Source organism: Calypte anna, chromosome 8 (assembly GCF_003957555.1).
Source record: "Calypte anna isolate BGI_N300 chromosome 8, bCalAnn1_v1.p, whole genome shotgun sequence".
Taxonomy (NCBI): Eukaryota; Metazoa; Chordata; class Aves; order Apodiformes; family Trochilidae; genus Calypte; species Calypte anna.
Window position 1 is genome coordinate 1,598,555 of NC_044254.1, and position 16,650 is coordinate 1,615,204.

The following is a 16,650-nucleotide window of genomic DNA, read 5'->3' on the forward strand; positions in this document are numbered from 1 at the left end:
TGAAGTGCTGAGGAGGAGCCGGGGCCCGGAGAAGCGAAGGCCGCGACCTGGACCCGCTTCCTCGTCGCCATGGCAACACTTCCTGCTCTCGCGAGACCCCGCGGGACGGCTCCACGCATGCTCACCGGGCGGTGCTTCCCGGTGTCCCGGGAGTTCCCTCTGCCGGGGCGGGGCCGGGAGGGCGTGGCCCGTCGGGAGCTTTCCCATTGGCTGAGCCCTGCTGGGTGTGGCGCGGCCGCGGGCGCTGATTGGCGGCTGAGCGCGGCGCGGGCGCAGGCAAGATGGCGGCGCCGGCTCGGAGGAGCGTGGTGTTTGTGACCGGCAATGCCAAGAAGCTGGAGGAGGTGAGAGAGGGGGCTGGGCCGGGCCGGGCCGGGCTGGGCTGGAGTGGACTAGGCTGGGTCGGAAGGTTCGGGGCTTGACGGGAGCTTCCCCCTTCTCCCCTTCCATCCCTCCCCTTCCATCCCTCCCCTTCCATCCCTCCCTTCCATTCCCCTTTTCCATCCCTCCCCTCCATCCCTCCCCTCCATCCCTCCCTTCCATTCCCCTTTTCCATCCCTCCCCTCCATCCTCCCTTCTCCCCCCTTCATTGCCCCCTTCTCCCCCCTCCAACCCCTCCTTTTCCCCCATTTTCTCTCCCTTCCCTCCCTACTCCTTCTCTCCCTCCTCAGGTCACTCAGATCCTCGGGGACTCCTCTCCCTACACGCTGGTGGCAAAGAAAATCGACTGTAAGTTGTCAGGGCGTGGGGACGGGGCTGGGGCTGATCCCGGCCGCCTCCTCAGCTCCTCCCTTTGTGTCCCGCAGTGCCCGAGTACCAGGGGGAGCCGGACGAGATCTCGGTGCAGAAATGCCGTGAAGCCGCCCGGCAGGTCCCTTGGCTTCTGATTTCCCACTGCTTGGAGCCATGGGAATGGGGGGGAGGGATTGGGATCGGGATCCGGAGCGACTCCGGAGCTCCTGCTGGTGTCAGCGTTCAGACGGTCCCGTTGCTGCTCCTGGTGCTCCTCCAGAAGCAGGAGGACACGAGGGCTCCTCCAGCCCTGCCTGGGCAGCTGAGGAACGCGGGAGGTTTGTGGCAGCCGGAGCTGCTGGGGGGTGGTCACATCCCTGGAGGGATCTTAAGAAAACAAGGGAAGATTGAAACTCCAGGGGGATGTGAGCCTGCCTCCAGGACAAGGCTTTTCTCCTTCATATCCCAGCTTTCCTGATCCCTAAGGGGATGGGCTGTTGTGCTCTGTTGATTTTTTTTTTCCACCTGAGATCTTCCTCACCACAGCCCAGACTGCCCCTGCAGAGCATGGGTTTGGGTGTCAGTTCATGGGTTTGGTTGTGGCTGTTTCTTGAGTTTGGTTGAGGCTCTTTCATGAGTTTGGTTGTGGCTCTTCCATGGGTTTGGTTGGGGCTGTTTCCTGGGGTTGGGTGTGGGTGTTTCCTGGGTTTGGTTGTGGGTGTTTCCTGGGGTTGGGTGTGGGTGTTTCCTGGGTTTGGTTGTGGGTGTTTCCTGGGGTTGGGTGTGTCAGTTCCTGGGTTTGGTTGTGCCTGTTCATGGGTTTGGTTGTGTTAGTTCAGGGGTTGGGTGTGTCAGTTCATGGGTTTGGTTGTAGCTGTTCTTGGGTTTGGTTGGGGCTGTTGGATACTGATTGCCTCACAGATGAAGAACTTGAAGGGCTGGTGGATTTTTTTGTGGTCTTCCTCTTATTGTGGAAATGTGAGAATATGAGCAAGAAAATGGGGTTGGAGGCAGTGCCTTCCTCTGGGTCTCATGGTCCTGTCTCTTGGGTTTTTGCTGTAGGTTCAAGGACCTGTTATAGTAGAGGACACCTGCTTGTGTTTCAATGCCCTGGGGGGGCTTCCAGGACCATACATGTAAGTAGAAAGGCCCAGGCTGGCAGGGTGTGCTTCCCAGGGGGTTCTCCACATGCCAGGAGCAAGGATGTGATCACTGCTCTGCAGTTGGCTCCATCTTGCATCCCAGGGACTGGACTTGAAGTCCTTGCCTCCTGCTGACCTTACAGTGCAGGTCAAGAAACAAAGCCATGGATTAGTTCCTGCTCTGCCAGCTCAGGAACTTGCTCCCCACAGCATAGCTGAGACACCCTGAATTTCAGCAGGGCTCTGGGATGAGTGTCCTGTAGGTTCTCTCTGCTTTCATCCAGTAAGATTATTACATAGCAGTGTAACTTCTCTAATAAAATACTGCCTTAGGGCTTGGAATTAACTCCTAGTGTGATTAATTGTTCCAAACTATTTCTGTTGAGCTAAGCAGGGACCTAAGAGCTTTATGTGATGGGTTTGGTACTAGAACTGGGTGTAAGATGTGAACAAGTTGAGCTGAGAAGTGTATTTTGGCATGTGAGTACTCATGGGAGAGAAGTGGGTTATTTACAGCAGAGCCCAATACTGCAGTAAATTAAATTCTGCACTGCTGCTTTCACCATCTCCCATTCAGTTAAAGTCTGTCCTTACTGGTAAGTAGCCCAGGATGAGCTGGTTTGACAACACATCTATGAAAATGTAGGCAGCAATGCCTCAACGTGCCTGTATTTCTGAGAGCCAGTAGCAAAACCATTAATCTTTCCTCCCTTCTTCCCCTTCAGAAAATGGTTCCTGGAAAAACTCAAACCAGAAGGTACTGCCTCCCATCTCACTGCTCTGCATGTACCTCACCCCTTCCCAAATGAAATGGATCCTGTCCCTCCTGGGCTCTGCTGAGTCCTTACCCACAGCTGGTTCCTTTCCTGCCTCTCCAGCTCTGTCCCTTGACGTTTGCTCCTTGAGCCTGTTTTGTGCCCTTCCTCATGGAATGTGGTCTCCTTGGGTAGCTTCAGGATCATCCCTGGATTCCCACACTCCTGCAGGCTGGGGACAGGGCTTGGAGGAGTTTCTTGTCTGGGAGACCAAAGCTGCTTCCTTAGGTTTCCATACAAGCCCCTCTGCACCTCTTGTGTGCTGTGCCTGCCTTTGGGCCCACGTCAGGAGTGTGATTGCACATCCTCCCACTGGTGTCAGGGGCATTCACCAGTGGGCTTTAGACCTCTCTGGTGCTATGCACTTGTTTGGTTCTGCTCCCAAATTGACAGTGGGGCCCTGTGTGAGATCTGAGGTGCTGGCTTCAATCATATGAGGGACTCAGCCAAGAGCATCTTTGTGCCTGAGCTTTGTCACATCCTCTGGGACATCTTGTGGATGGGAAGATGGGATGCTCTTCCATCCATGCCCAGGTGGGTGTGTGGCACTCTCTGAGGGAAAGGCAGTAATGCCAGGATCCTTTCTGTGTCTCTCAGGCCTCTACAAGCTGCTGGCTGGGTTTGAAGACAAGTCTGCCTATGCTCTCTGTACCTTTGCATTCAGTTCTGGAAACCCAGAGGAGCCTGTGAAGCTTTTCAAAGGCCAGACTCATGTAGGTGGTGTGCCTGGGGAGGGGAATGTGCTAAGGGAGGAGGGTTCTAACGGGAATTGTGTGCAGCACTGGCTCTGCTGAGGACAGTTTTAGTTCCTCCTGGATCACTGAAAGCTCCTGGAGCTTGTGGGTGCTTTGTACATTGCTGATGCTGGGCTGCATCCAAAGCAGCACAGAGAGCTGGGAGAGGGAGGGGATTTGTGACACCCCACTTGGAGTTGTGTGTCCAGTTCTGGAGTCCCCAGCACCAGAAGGACACAGAGCTCCTGGAAGATGTCCTGAGCAGAGCCACTGAAATGCTCAGAGGGCTGAGCACCTCCCTGGGAAGCCAGGCTGAGGGATTGGGGTTGTTCAGCCTGGAGAAGAGGAGGCTCCCAGGTGAGCTCAGAGCAACCTTCCAATATCTGAAGGGGCTACAAGAAAGCTGGGGGAGGGCTTTGGACATGGGAGGGTAGGGAGAGGACAAGGGGAGATGGTTTCCAACAGGAAGAGGGGAGATTTAGTTAGAGATTAGGAAGAAATTCTTTTGAGGGTGCTGAGCCCCTGTCCCAGGTTGCCCAAGGAAGCTGTGGCTGCCCCATCCCTGGCAGTGTCTCAGCCCAGGTTGGATGGGGCTTGGAGCAACCTGGGCTGTGGGAGGTGTCCCTGCCCATGCAGGGGTTGGAACTGGATGAGCTTTAAGGTCCCTTCCAACCCAACCCATTCTGTGATTCTATGATTACCTCGAGCTGTTCAGCCCCCTTGTCTCCCTCCAGCAGGGCTTTATTTGAGTTGTTAATTCTGTTAATTGGAGGGGGGGATATAAAGGGGCTGTCAATAGAAGGCAATGTGATGGAGCATCTGGGGCTGCTCATTTGGGGTCAGTGCTGGGCAGCACATTATGCACCAAGCCCGGGGGGTGCTCAGCTCTGCGGGGGAAGCACCCTACACCTTACGGGGTTTTGTTTGCTTTTTTTAATGCTTTCTCGTGGCAGGGGCTGATAGTGGAGCCCAGAGGCCCTCGAGATTTCGGTTGGGATCCCTGTTTTCAGCCAGACGGCTACAACCAGACGTAAGTGGCAGCTGAGGGATGCGCTGTCCCCGAAGACCCCGCAGCAGCCGGGCGGGGAGGAGCTGCCGGGGGTGCTCTGCTCCCGGGGGTTCTCATGGTTGGTTTCTCCTCCTCCCAGCTACGCCGAGCTGCCCAAGGCAGTGAAGAACTCCATCTCGCATCGGTACCGAGCGCTGAGCGAGCTCTCTGCCTTCTTTGCCCAGAGCAACAACCGGACCGAGTCCCGTTCGGGTCCCAGCTGACACCGCCGGGCTGCGGGCTCCCGGTGATGTCCGTCTGTCGTTCCGCTCCACTGCGAGCTGACATTAAACCCTCTCCGGTACCTCCTGTCCCCGGTTCGTCTTTCAGCAGCACCGCGTGGGTTTCGCCTCCCGTGGGTTCGCAGGGTCGGGTGTCCGGGATGTCCGGTGTCCCCCCCGGAGGAGCGCTGATCACCGCGTCCCGGGGCTGCTGCCCGGGAAGGGCTTTGCCCTCCGGGGCTCCGCCGGTACCGGGGAGGGGGCTGGCGGAGCCAATGGGAAGCGGCCGTCAATGGGGAGAGTGTTCGCCCCGTCCAATGAGCGCCCCGCGCATTCCGATACCGTCACGAGTGGGCGCGGGGGACACGTGCGGCGGGAGCCATGGAGCTGCTGCCCCGCCGCCCCGGGGAGTTCGGCTCCGCTCGGTACTGGGACCGGTTCTTCCGGCAGCGCGGGTCCTGCCCCTTCGAGTGGTACGGGGCCTTCCCGGAGCTCTGCCCGCTCCTCCGCAAGTACCTCCGGCCCCGCGACAAGGTGCGTGTCCCCGGCCGGCACCCTCTGCCCGCACCCAGCCTCCCCGAACCGGGCTCCGCCACCCCGCAGCTCCCCCGACGCCATCTCCCGGCTTCAACCGGGCATCGTGCGAAGTCTCCGGGGTGCTGCAGCAAGAGGAGAGACCCTGGAGGTTAAAACATCCCCAAGAGAGACGCAGCATTTCTGCTGGGGTTTCTCAGGGGCTTTGCAGGTGCCGCGGTTGTGGTTGTCACTCAGGGCTCGGTATTTGCCCATAAAAGGTCCAGAGAAGAGCAAGGAGGCTGTGAAGGGATCCAGAACACGTCCTGTGAGGAAGGGCTGAGGGAGCTGGGGGTGTTGAGGCTGGAGAAGAGGAGGCTCAGGGGAGACCTCATCACTCTCTCCAACTCCCTGAAAGGAGGTTGGAGCCAGGGGGGGGTCGGGCTCTGCTCCCAGGCAGAGATCATTCAGACAAGAGGCCATGGGCTTAAGCTCTGCCAGGGGAGGGTTAGGTTGGATATTAGGAAAAAATTCTTTGCGGAGAGGGTGCTGAGGCATTGGGATGGGCTGCCCAGGGAGGGGGGGGATTCTCCATCCCTGGAAGTTTTTAAGAAGAGACTGAATGTGGCACTGAGTGCCATGGGCTGGGAACCACGGGGGGAGTGGATCAAGGGTTGGACTTGATGCTCTCAGAGCTCCTTTCCAACCAGGATGATTCTGTGAAAACACACGTTTCCAGATTGTTCTCACCATCCCACTGCTCTTGTGCTGGTCCCCAGGTGCTGGTGGTGGGCTGTGGGAACTCGGAGCTCAGTGAGCAGATGTACGACACGGGGATGTGCGAGGACATCGTCAACATCGACATCAGCGACCCTGTGATCCGACAGATGCGAGAGCGGAGCGGGAGCAGGAGGCCAAGAATGAGCTACCTGCTCATGGACATGCTGCAGATGGACTTCCCTGATGCCCACTTCCAGGTGGTCCTGGACAAAGGCACTCTGGATGCTGTCCTCACGGATGAAGAGGAAGCCACTTTGGCCAAGGTGGACAGGATGTTTGCAGAGATCAGCCGGGTCCTGCAGGTGGGAGGGCGCTACCTCTGCATCTCCTTGGCCCAAGCCCATGTGCTGAAGAAAGCAGTGGAATACTTCTCCCAGCAAGGCTGGGTTGTACGTATCCATCAGATGGCTGGCAGTGGGGACAAGCAGCAGTTTGTCCTGCCTGTTTTTGTCTATGTCATGACCAAATTCAGGAAAATCCCTGGCTCGGCACCGCAGATCCTGGAAATCTGCTCTGAGGAGCAGGAGAAGCCGATGCGGGTGGAGAGTGCAGAGCAGCTGGTGGGAGCAGTGAAGGACAGGCAGCATTATGCCCTGCTGTGCAGCCAGCTGAGCAAAACCCCCTGCAGGGAACAGGTTTCCCTGGACCTGTGTGACAAGGAGAGCGGGAGGCCTCGCTACACGCTGCACGTGGTCGACAGCCCCTCGGTGAAACCTTCCCGGGAGAACCACTTTGCCATCTTCATCAGTGAGTACAGCCTCCCCTGCCTGCACTGACATGGTGCTCTGGCCATGGGCTGCTAAATGAGGCCATGAGCAGGCCTGATCCTGCTGAAATCAGGGCTGGAGATGGCAATAACCTGTCTGTGTGGAGTCTGGCTGATGTTTTAGTGCTGGCTTTGTAGTGGGACATGTTTTTGCCTGGTGGTGCAAGCAGAGATCTGGCACAGAGCTTGCTGGTGGAGTGGATGTCCATCTGGCAGCAGAGGGATGCAGCCAGCCCTGCCTCCAGGGTGGTGGTTTCTGTTTTGATGCTGGTGAGAGGTGCTGTGGTGTGCTGCTGAATAAAGCCAGAGCCCAGTGGACACAGCAGAAAGGTGTCACTGATCTGTGTGGGTCTCCTGACCTGCTAGGGCCAGGCTGCTAAGAGCTGTGCTTTGCTTTTGCACTGGGGCTCTGCCAGCAGAGCTGTTCACTCCCTGTGTGCCTGCAAAGCTGGGGCTTAGCACAGCCTGGAGACAAGTCCTGAAGCTGTTGGAGCTCCCTTCCCGTGGGATGTGTCTTTTCCAGCCTCCCACACGAGCCTGCCCGAAACAGTGAAGGTCGCGGCTCTCTTACTGATTGCAGAGCATAGCTCTAGGCAAGCAGTGGAACCTCCTTGTGATGTCTTCTCACTCCCTGCAGCTCCTCTCTTGGAGGCTCAGGGACTGGGAGTGCCCCAGGCTGATGGCAGCTCCTTCTGCAGTCCCACAGGGCAGAGAAACCGAGTGGCTCTTTGGGACGGAGGAAGGGCGGAGGCAGCTGGCCACCAGCGCGGGCTTCGGGCGCCTGGTCACTGTGGCCCTGCACAGGGAGCAGCACTACGAGGGCATGGCAGGCATCCAGGCAGAGCTGTCGGGGAAGGTGATGGAGCTGGCCCCACAGGGCCTTCCTGCCAGGCAGCAGGTGAGCCCCACTGCTGGACACCTTCGCTCAGCTTCACTGAAACTGAGGCTGGGCTGGCTCTCCACCAGCAGCGAGTCCCTCTTCTCCAAGGGTGACAGAGCTGTGAGATGTCTGCCCTGGCAGGAAGGAGTCTGGCCTCAGATGTAGCTCTTTTTGTCTCTCCAGCTGGCTGCCTTTGCTTGGAGGCAGGATTTAAGGTGCTGTGTGGCAGGATTTGGTGGGAGGTCCTTGTCCCCCAAAACACAGCATCCCAAGAAAATGAGACATCTCAAAACCCTGGCAGCATCCAGCCCCTTCTTAATCCTGGCTATAACTTCTCCTATCCCTTCTCTCTTCTCCTTCCTGCCCCAACTCCCCAAACCTGAGTTCTTGCAAGAGGCCTTGGGGTGTTTGTACCCCAATATATGTATTATGGGGTAACTTGGTGTCCTGTGTGCTCGTCCCCAGCTGCTCTGTGGCTGCCTACAGCACATCCCACTGCTCCTGCAACATGTCTGTTTCATCCTGGCTTTTTAGCTCTGGTCGGGACAGCAGGAATGCCAGGGTCTCTTCCTGTAGCCTTTTCTTCTTGCACTGGTCCCCATCCTCCCTGCAGGTGCCCTTCCTGTCCGTGGGAGGGGACATCGGGGTGCGGGCGGTGCGGCACCGCGACTCCAGCTCCCTGAGCGGGGACTTCGTGGTGGAGGACGTGAAGGGGGATGGCAGCTGCTACTTCCGACGCCTCATCTTCCTCCACAACAGGAATGTGGTGCAGTCAGAGGCTCGGCTCCTGGCCCCTGTGCCACTCCTAGGTATGTGGGGTAGCTGGGAAGGGGCAGGAGCCATGGGGGACTTTTTGGGGTGTCGGAGAGCAAGATGGATACTCGAGATGCGAGTCCTTCTGGGACCTGCCTGCCTTGCCCCTGGGTAGCTCTGAAAGTGTTTTTTCCCTTTGGGTGGGACAGGGGCTGGGGGGTGGCTGGTCCCCAGGAAACATCCTAGTCTGCTGCCTTGCCTTACCAGCCATTACCTCCTGTCATTCAGGCCAGAAGAAACGGAGGAAAGACAAGAAGAAACCCAGCCCCACTGAGCCACCTACAGCCATTGACAAGAGCTACCTGTGCTGTGAGCACCACAAGGCCATGGTTGCAGGACTGTGCCTGTTGGGGAACCCTGAAGCCCTCCCAGGTGATGAGGCTGGTGGTGGGAGGCTGCACCCAGGGCAGGGGTGGAGTAGGCATGTGGGTGTCCCCATGGCCCTGCTCTTTGGGACAGGGCTTTCCTCTTTGGAGCACTCTGTGTGCCAGGGTGGTTTGGCATGGGGGATGGGATGGGATGGGATGGGATAGGATGGGATGGGATGGGATGGGGTGGGATGGGATGGGGTGGGGTGGGGTGGGGTGGGATGGGATGGGTGGTACAAGCATGCCTGTCCTTCCAGCTCACCCAGGTGCTCTCCCTTGGCAGGAACCCCCCTGGAGGTGCTGGTGGTGGGACTTGGTGGGGGCAGCCTGCCCCTCTTTGTCCACGAGTACTTCTCACAGGCCCACGTGGCCGTGGTGGAGATTGACCCCTCCATGCTGGAGGTGGCCACGCGCTGGTTCGGCTTCTCCCAGAGTGAGAGGATGCAGGTGCACATCTCTGATGGGCTGGACTATGTGGCCAAGCTGGCAGCTGAAGGTACTGTCCTGGGGAGCAGTCTGGGCACCCCACTGAGCCCAGTGGGTGACGTGCTGGGAACTGGAGTCCTGGGCTTCTTTCACCCCTCTGCTTTCTGTCCCTGTCCATCTCCTGATGTGGGCCATGAGCTCCATCCTCCCCAGCTCTCTGCAGCTCATGTGTACAGATTTGCTGTCTCCCCCCCAGCTTTGAGAGCTGCTGCTCTGAGTTTCATTTGGAAAGGAAAACCCCAGGAGAAAGCCTCCTGCCATGTGATGGCTGCTTCTGTCATGACCACCCCGTTTGTTGCATCCCCACTGCGTGTGGCTCACTTCTCTCCCACAGGATAATGTGTCTGTGCTCCCTCCTACAGCTCCAGCCAAGTTTGATGCTGTCATGTTTGATGTGGACAGCAAAGACCTCACAGTGGGGATGAGCTGCCCACCCCCAGCCTTTGTTGAAAAGCCTTTTCTGGAGAAAGTTAAAATCATCCTTAAACCACAAGGTAAGGGGGGGAGGGGATCTGATAGTCTCCCAGGGCCAAGGCAGTCAGTCCTGTGTGGGGTTTGAGTAATGGGGCTGTGCCACCATTTTGCATCCTGGAACAGTGGCCACAGCCAGGACTGCTGCATGGCACCTGCCACTCCTGGCAGGTCTGGGTGATGGCAGGATGAGGCATCTGTGGGGCCAGGAAGGGTTTCAGGAGGTCAGGGGGTATATGCAGTACCTGGGAACAGACTGCATGGCCACCACAACCCCTGTGGGGGCAGGGATGTGGAGCTGGGCAAAGGACACCAGTGGGATGCCAGCTCTTTTGCTGCTGTGGGGGAGATGTTTGCACCCAAGTGGCACAGATTCCACTGCATTCCTGCAGGGAGGTGGGGAGCAGGGTGATGCACACAGGCTGGGCTGATCTCCCATTCCTCTCACCCTGCTGCAGGTGTCTTCGTGCTCAACTTGGTGTGCAGGGACAGCCAGCTGAAGGAGTCTGTCCTGGGCACCCTCAGGGAGGTTTTCCCACTGCTCTACACCCGTCGCATTGAAGGGGAGGTCAATGAGATCCTGTTCTGCCAGCCCAGCCCCGAGGTCCAACAGGAACCCAGGGAGCTGGGGGCACGAGCCCGGGCACTGGAGGGGGCTCTGCGGCGGCCTGGGCGCCCCTGGGACAGCTCCTACGTCCTGGCAGACATGGTGCAGGCTGTCAGCATCCTCTGAGAGCAGCCCTGCTGCTGCTCGAGTCAGAGAGGAGTCCTCCTGCAGCAGGAGTGCCTCTGGCTGGGACTGCCACCCCTGGGGGGTCAGTGCTGGCCTGGCTGGACCTGAAGGATGGATCTGATGTGGAGAGCTGCTCCCTACAGCATGGCCAGGGACCCTCTGAGGGCTGTGTTGGGGTGGTGAGGGGAGAAAGGTGCTGTGGGGCTGACAGGCCTGGGTTTGGGTCTGCCCCCATTGCACTCCTGTTGTGGGAAAAGCATCCCTCTGACCATCACCTTCCCTTCCACCACGGTTCCTTCCCTCTGACGCTGCCTCCTTCAGCATCCCTGCTCACTGTGTCTGTGCATAACCCCAGGCCTGGTTATGGGTGTGTGGAAATAAAGTGCTGAGGGCTGTGGAGCTTTGTCAGGCTTATTTCTGGAGCTCCCAGCAGGTATGGTCACCTCCACTCCTCAAGGGCATCGCCTGGGGCCAGGCAGCTGCCCCTTGTACCCCACTTGCCCTCCCCAAGCTGGATCCCACCACATGTCCACTCTCTTTTGTTTCTCCAGTCATCATGGTAAACTGGGACCTGTAACCCCAGGGGGCTCCAATCCTTCTTCTACCCCCTCTCTCCCTCCTCTGGGCCATCAGGGAAACAGCCCTGTGCTTGGGTCCCTGGGCACACCAACCAGCTCAGCCAGCAGGGACAGGCCAGCCTTCCTGCAGGATGAAAAGACAGCAGGGTAGCACCCCTCAAGCTGGTCCCACAGTACCCCCTGCCTGTCCTGGCAGCTCATTTTGTTGCATCAGTGCTGAAACCATCTCACCAGCTTTGCAGCTCGTGTCCCCTGTCCCCTCAGGGTCTTGGTGGGCTGCTGCTCATCACCCTGGCCTTTGAGAGCAGGATGCAGGTCTCCTTCACCTGTGAAAAACCCAGCTTGGCTTAGAAAGGTGAGTGAGAGGGTGCATGAGCCTGTGGGTTTGCTGTTCCCCAGCCCCATGGGTGCTGTGGAAGGTGCACCCCAAGGGCTCTCACCCCCTGAATCGTTGGGGACCATGGCCCCATGGCCACCACACTGATGCTGCAGGTGAGGCTGTGCCCAGGAGGCACTGCAGGAGCTGTGTGCTGCATGCACCTTCCTCTGCTCAGTGTCTGTCCCTGTGTTTTAGTTGTAATTTGACTGAGGGCTCTGCTTTCTAAACTGTTCTGCTCAGATCCCTCCTCTGATGTTCTCTGCCTTATTCCCCTTCAGACAGAGGGACAAATGGGTGCCCTACTTTCTCCCTGGGCCAGTCTGCTTCTGTGCAGAGGGTGCAGATGTTTGGGTTTTTGTTTTTTTTTTTAAAAAAAAGGGGGTTTCATGCTTCCCAGGCATCAGAGGGCAGGGCTGGTCTGCTTCATCCTCAGATGAAGGATGGCAGCGTGGGTGTGAGCATCACCTCCCAGTGTTTGGGGCATTTTTGGGGCATGTTTGGGGTGTGTTTGGGGCAGCTTGTGGTTGCTGGTCAATGGGAGAGACAAGGCTACAGCTCCAGCTGGGTGGAAGTCTGCCTGCACCCATGTGGGTAGTTTCTAAAGCTCCTCTGTGATGGGCACTTCTAGGAAATCTGCTCTCCGGGCAGTTTAGCAATGGGAAATTTCTCAGCAGTGCTGCATTTTGTCTATTTTTAACTTAGTTTTCAGTTTGCAAGATAATTCCAGTGACACAGGTTTGTGTGTTTGCCCTTTATCTCGAGGAAACCCTTTCCTTGCTCCCCCAGGAGCTCACACAAAGGCTGTGTTCATCCCTCCCTTGTCTGGTTCTGCCTTTCTGTTGTGCTTCCTCATCACTGCACAACGCCACATCCTGGTGGGAAAACAAAAGCCATCTATGAGGAACAAGGCAAGGATGAAACCTCAGTTCATTGCAGCTGTCCCTGCAGCTCCTGACAGCCCTGCACGTTGGGTCTAGAAAGACTTTTCAGGTTGAAAATCAGCAAATTCAGGAGCTCTGCAAATACCTGAAAGCCTCCTTTGCAGATAAAATGCTCTGAGGCTGGAAGATACGTAGCAGATAGTTCTGTCCTGGCTGCCAAAATATGCAGCTAATGTATATGTTTGGCAGCTGTGTTTCTGTTGGGTGTTTTGGCAATATTCTCCTGTTTACACCCCTTACTCCTCACTTCCTTCCTTCGCAGCTCAGGCCTGCTGTAAGCAGTGGGATGGAAACAAGCACTGCTGTCACTTAGCAACCTCTGCTGTCTCTGAGTTGTTGGGTTTATTCATTTCTGGATTTCCCAGCACAAAAAGAGAGAGCTGCAGAACTCGTGGTGTGGTTGAAGTGGGAGGCTGAGGATGCTTTGGTCTAATCCAGCCTGAATCCTCAGAGCATTGCATCTTTGTCCTGCTGCAAGGCACCAGGATCTGCTGTGGTCAGCACTGGGTTTCAGCATCCAGAGGTGTAGGAATGCCCAGAGAGACTCTGTGGCTGGGCAGCTGCCAGGATGGGGACATTATGGAGCAGGCAGCAGTGGGGTGCCACATACATACCCTGTGATGTGTAAACCCCTGGGTATCCCAGCCCAGGTTGTGGCTCTGAAGTGGCTGGATTCTTGGGGAAAAGCGTGGAGACAGGGACACACTGAAAGGACATCAGCTGGGAGAGATCTTTGCAGTTCTAGAAGCTGCAGGGACTCTGCCAGGTGAGGCTGGGTACAGCAGGGACACAGCCCCCATCCCAGGGGGTGGAAGTGCCTGTGAAATGTTGTATAAACCCCTGGGTATCCCAGCCCAGGCTGTGGCTCTGAAGTGGCTGGATTCTTGGGAAAACTGGAAACAGGACATACTGAAAGGACATAAAGTAGCTGGGAGAGATTTTTGCAGTTCTAAAAGCTGTAGGGGCTCTGCCAGGTGAGGCTGGGTACAGCATGGACACAGCAAGGGCTGTGACAGCCCCATCCCAGAGGGTGGAAGTGCCTGTGAAGTGTTTTCTCCATTAAATCTTCCCTCGGGGAAGCACTTGGCTGCCTGGCATTGTGTCCCGGGAAGCAGCATCCTGCTGGCTGCAGGTAGGGAGCCTGGCTCCTTCCTGATGTGCTCAGCACTGCAGGGAACATCTCTGCAGGCTGTGGTGCAGCACCAGGGCTTTCTTCTACCCTGCAACTGCATTCACCTCATTAAAGGATGTTGCTGGAGGCCCCGGGGCAGCAGAGAGCCCATCACCCCGGATGGGACAGGGACTGAAGTGTCACTGTCCTGTGATCTGTGAGTCAGCAGTGCCAGAGGCTGCAGGGCAGAAAGTGTCCCCTCTGTGCAGAATGCTGCAGCCACTGCTTCATCATCACAGCCCTGCAGCCATGCTGGCTTTATTTCACTGGCTTAAATTCTATTTTTTTTTTTAAATTTTTAAAGTCTGAACTCCTTTCTCCTGGCAGGTACATAATGCTGACTGTCACCTCTGTGCCAGCACTGTGGAGCCAGGTGCTGCTGAGAACCTGGGTGTTCCCCCTCCCCTGCGTGGGGTTCCTTGCCCCCACCTCCTCCTGCTTTGTACTGATCAGCTGCCTTAAAAGTGAGCTTATAAAACTCTGGGTTTGCATCTGAAGAAAGAAGGAGGTGAGGAAGGTCCCTGGAGAGAAAATCATGCAGGAAGGAGCCTGCCTTGTCTGTGCTCTGCTTCATCCCCCTCTCCCCTGGGGTCCTGCCTGTTCCCCTGCCAGGGGAGCTGCTTGGCTTTCACTGCAGGCATCTGAAGGCTCCTTTCTGGCACTTTATATATAACCCATTTTTCATGAAGGGAATGGCACTGGTGTGTGTTTATAAAGCAGCCTGGGGACCTGCTCCAAATGTCCTCAGTTTGAACGTCACGCTGCCTGGTTAGGAAGAAATGTCTCTTAAGTTTCTGGGTTCAAATGCTACAGCTGCACCCTGAAGCCAAGACTATTTTTACTGTATGTTTTTCTGGAAGTCAGGGCAGGACAAACTCTAGGCTTGATCTGTAAATGCAGGGGAGGTTCTGGCAGGGCTGGGGTCCCCAGGCAGGCTGTGCCCATGGCATCTGGAAGCAAGCAGGCAGTGCTGGTGGTGCTGGCAGTGCTCAGGTGGCACCCTGGGGAGGTGGCACCCTGCCCTGCTGTGCCAGGAAGAGATGGTTGGGGAAGGTCTTTTCTGGCTTGTCTTGTGGCATAAGGAAATGATAAATATTGTGGGGCACAGCTGAGTGCAGGTAAAAATAAAATAGAGTGTGTTTAGCAGTGAGCAATGCAGCTTTGTGCTGCACTTTCTTGCATGGCTCTCTGATGCATGTTTGAGTCTTTGTTTTAATAATAATTATTTTTTAATCTTTAAGGGTTATTCATTGCTTTGATCTCTGCTAGTACCACCCATTTCATTTAGTCCCAAGTTCAGAAAGCCAGGCTGGGCTCTGCACAAGTGTTTGCAACAAGCTACCAGGAGAAGGCAGCTAAAAAAGCAGAGACCTGAAGGTAGCCTTGGGTGCCCTTCCTCCCTTCTTCACTGCTCTCTTGGAGCTGTTGGAAGAATGAGCACCCTTGTGATGACATGGGTATGGATAATGAACATGTTGCTGCTTTTTCAGGAGGTGGGAAATCTATACATGGCTGCTCGTGGCATTCTTCTGAGAGGGGAAAAGTGGATTTTCCTAGGTGATGAAGTCACAGGGTGAATGTGGTCACTTAGCAGCTTTAACCTGGCTTCAACAGATAAAAAACCCAAAACGTTTGGTTAGAAAGCTTCCCAGACTTGAGGGAGTAACTCAAACTTTTCCTCATCATGCATTTTTTTTTCTTAATTTCTTTTTAACTGTGAAAAAATGTAATTTAAAGCACAGTTCCCTGAGTTCTCAAGTTGAAGTGTGCACAGCATTGCCCCCATTGCTCCTTTTTCTCTGTGTTTACCTCTTGTGGGGATGCAATTGTATCACCAAGCTGCTCTGTTCCAGATCTTCATTATTTCAGTGGGGCAGCACTAAGTGCTCTGATGCTCAGACAGGGGGGATTTGGCCTGAACATGATACTATTCTTCTGCCTCCACAGAACCTGGAGGAAAGCCAGGCAGCCTCCTGGCATAGCCTGCTCACTCAGGAACGGGAAAAAAAAATAATCATGCTGCTAATTGGCATAATTATGTCAATAACCCTCAGGCTCCTTATAGACATAAATGATTGCAGGGTTTTAAGCAGAGGCTGTGATACTGGAGGGGTGATCAAAGGGCAGCAGCACTGCTGGGGAAGCCACCTCTGCATTATGCTGGTTAAAAACTTTTTAGCCAGAGGTAGAAGCAACGTGTCCATTTGTTTGGAGGGTCAGAAGTCAGGTTGTCGCAGAGGGTGATATTTTTTTTTTTTTTACACTCATTGAGAGCTCCAGCCAAGAAGTTTTGATAATGCTCCAGATCATTAGTATCTGTCAGCCTGCGGGATGTTTGCAGTTCCCTTTTGTTTGGTTTTCACCCTGGATGAGGCTGGCGTTTGGTTTAATGCAGGGGATAACTTCTGTCACTGCAGGACTCCAAACCCTCTGGTTTGGGTATTTTGATGTTGTGACTGATGCTGGTAATCACAGATAAATCTATCTGTTGTTTTCCCCTGCTTTTAGCTCAGCCTTGCTGTGCATTTTCCAGCTGAACCCACTGCCATGGACTGGATCCTGCAATCAATTCCCAGCCTGTTCCTGAACCACCTGGAACCAACCCTGCTGGACCCAGCTCCTCAGGCCTGCCCTGACCCCAGTCTGGGGAAGGTGCCTGACCCTGCCTGGGGCTCAGTGTCCCTGTGGCTTCCTGGGCCATGGATTGTGGCTCCTGCTGCTCCTGTTCCAACCGAGGATGGGAGCTGGGGGGAGCTCAGCCACTGGGACTGCTCCAAAACACCCTTCTTGGCAGATGGGGCAGGGAAGGCAGTGGCTGCCAGGTCCATGCTGCCAAGCAGGACTTGTGTCCTCCCTGTGCTCCCATTCTGGCCCTGCACCCAGATTGGTGCCAAAGTGCTAGAGGACAAATGAGGAAAATTTTCTTTACGTGTGACACTTCAGGGCATGCTCCAGTGGCTGAGATTGTAGGGTGTTGTGGTTTTGGTTTGTTTGGCTGGTTTCTTTGGGGTTTTTTTTTGCTTGTTGTGTGTGTAGGGTTGGCATTGGTGATCTTGGAGCTGCTTTCCAACCACGACGC

At 55.9% G+C, this 16,650-nt stretch overlaps 2 protein-coding genes across 2 annotated transcripts; both read left to right on the top strand.

The window, feature by feature from the left end:
- Nucleotides 1-201: 201 nt before the first annotated feature.
- ITPA (inosine triphosphatase) lies at nucleotides 202-4,775 on the top strand. Its single transcript, XM_030455207.1, has 8 exons — nucleotides 202-344; nucleotides 672-729; nucleotides 807-871; nucleotides 1,795-1,868; nucleotides 2,600-2,631; nucleotides 3,287-3,402; nucleotides 4,377-4,453; nucleotides 4,572-4,775. Exons 1-8 carry the CDS (start codon nucleotides 282-284, stop codon nucleotides 4,693-4,695), a joined length of 609 nt encoding a protein of 202 aa, XP_030311067.1. The 5' UTR covers nucleotides 202-281; the 3' UTR covers nucleotides 4,696-4,775.
- Nucleotides 4,776-5,044: 269 nt separating this feature from the next.
- EEF1AKNMT (eEF1A lysine and N-terminal methyltransferase) lies at nucleotides 5,045-10,901 on the top strand. The gene is made up of 8 exons (XM_008494850.2): nucleotides 5,045-5,226; nucleotides 5,985-6,732; nucleotides 7,450-7,649; nucleotides 8,245-8,440; nucleotides 8,673-8,816; nucleotides 9,096-9,308; nucleotides 9,661-9,792; nucleotides 10,228-10,901. Exons 1-8 carry the CDS (start codon nucleotides 5,074-5,076, stop codon nucleotides 10,500-10,502), a joined length of 2,061 nt encoding a protein of 686 aa, XP_008493072.2. The 5' UTR covers nucleotides 5,045-5,073; the 3' UTR covers nucleotides 10,503-10,901.
- The last annotated feature ends 5,749 nt before the right edge of the window (nucleotides 10,902-16,650 follow it).

Excerpts from the sequence above, each read along its gene's own strand:
- ITPA (XM_030455207.1), top strand. The coding sequence starts at position 282 with ATGGCGGCGCCGGCTCGGAGGAGCGTGGTGTTTGTGACCGGCAATGCC. Across the intron at positions 872-1,794 it reads GCCGTGAAGCCGCCCGGCAG|GTTCAAGGACCTGTTATAGT; the intron begins GTCCCTTGGCTT and ends TTTTTGCTGTAG. Across the intron at positions 4,454-4,571 it reads CCAGACGGCTACAACCAGAC|CTACGCCGAGCTGCCCAAGG; the intron begins GTAAGTGGCAGC and ends TCCTCCTCCCAG.
- EEF1AKNMT (XM_008494850.2), top strand. The coding sequence starts at position 5,074 with ATGGAGCTGCTGCCCCGCCGCCCCGGGGAGTTCGGCTCCGCTCGGTAC. Across the intron at positions 5,227-5,984 it reads ACCTCCGGCCCCGCGACAAG|GTGCTGGTGGTGGGCTGTGG; the intron begins GTGCGTGTCCCC and ends GCTGGTCCCCAG. Across the intron at positions 6,733-7,449 it reads CCACTTTGCCATCTTCATCA|TCCCACAGGGCAGAGAAACC; the intron begins GTGAGTACAGCC and ends CTCCTTCTGCAG.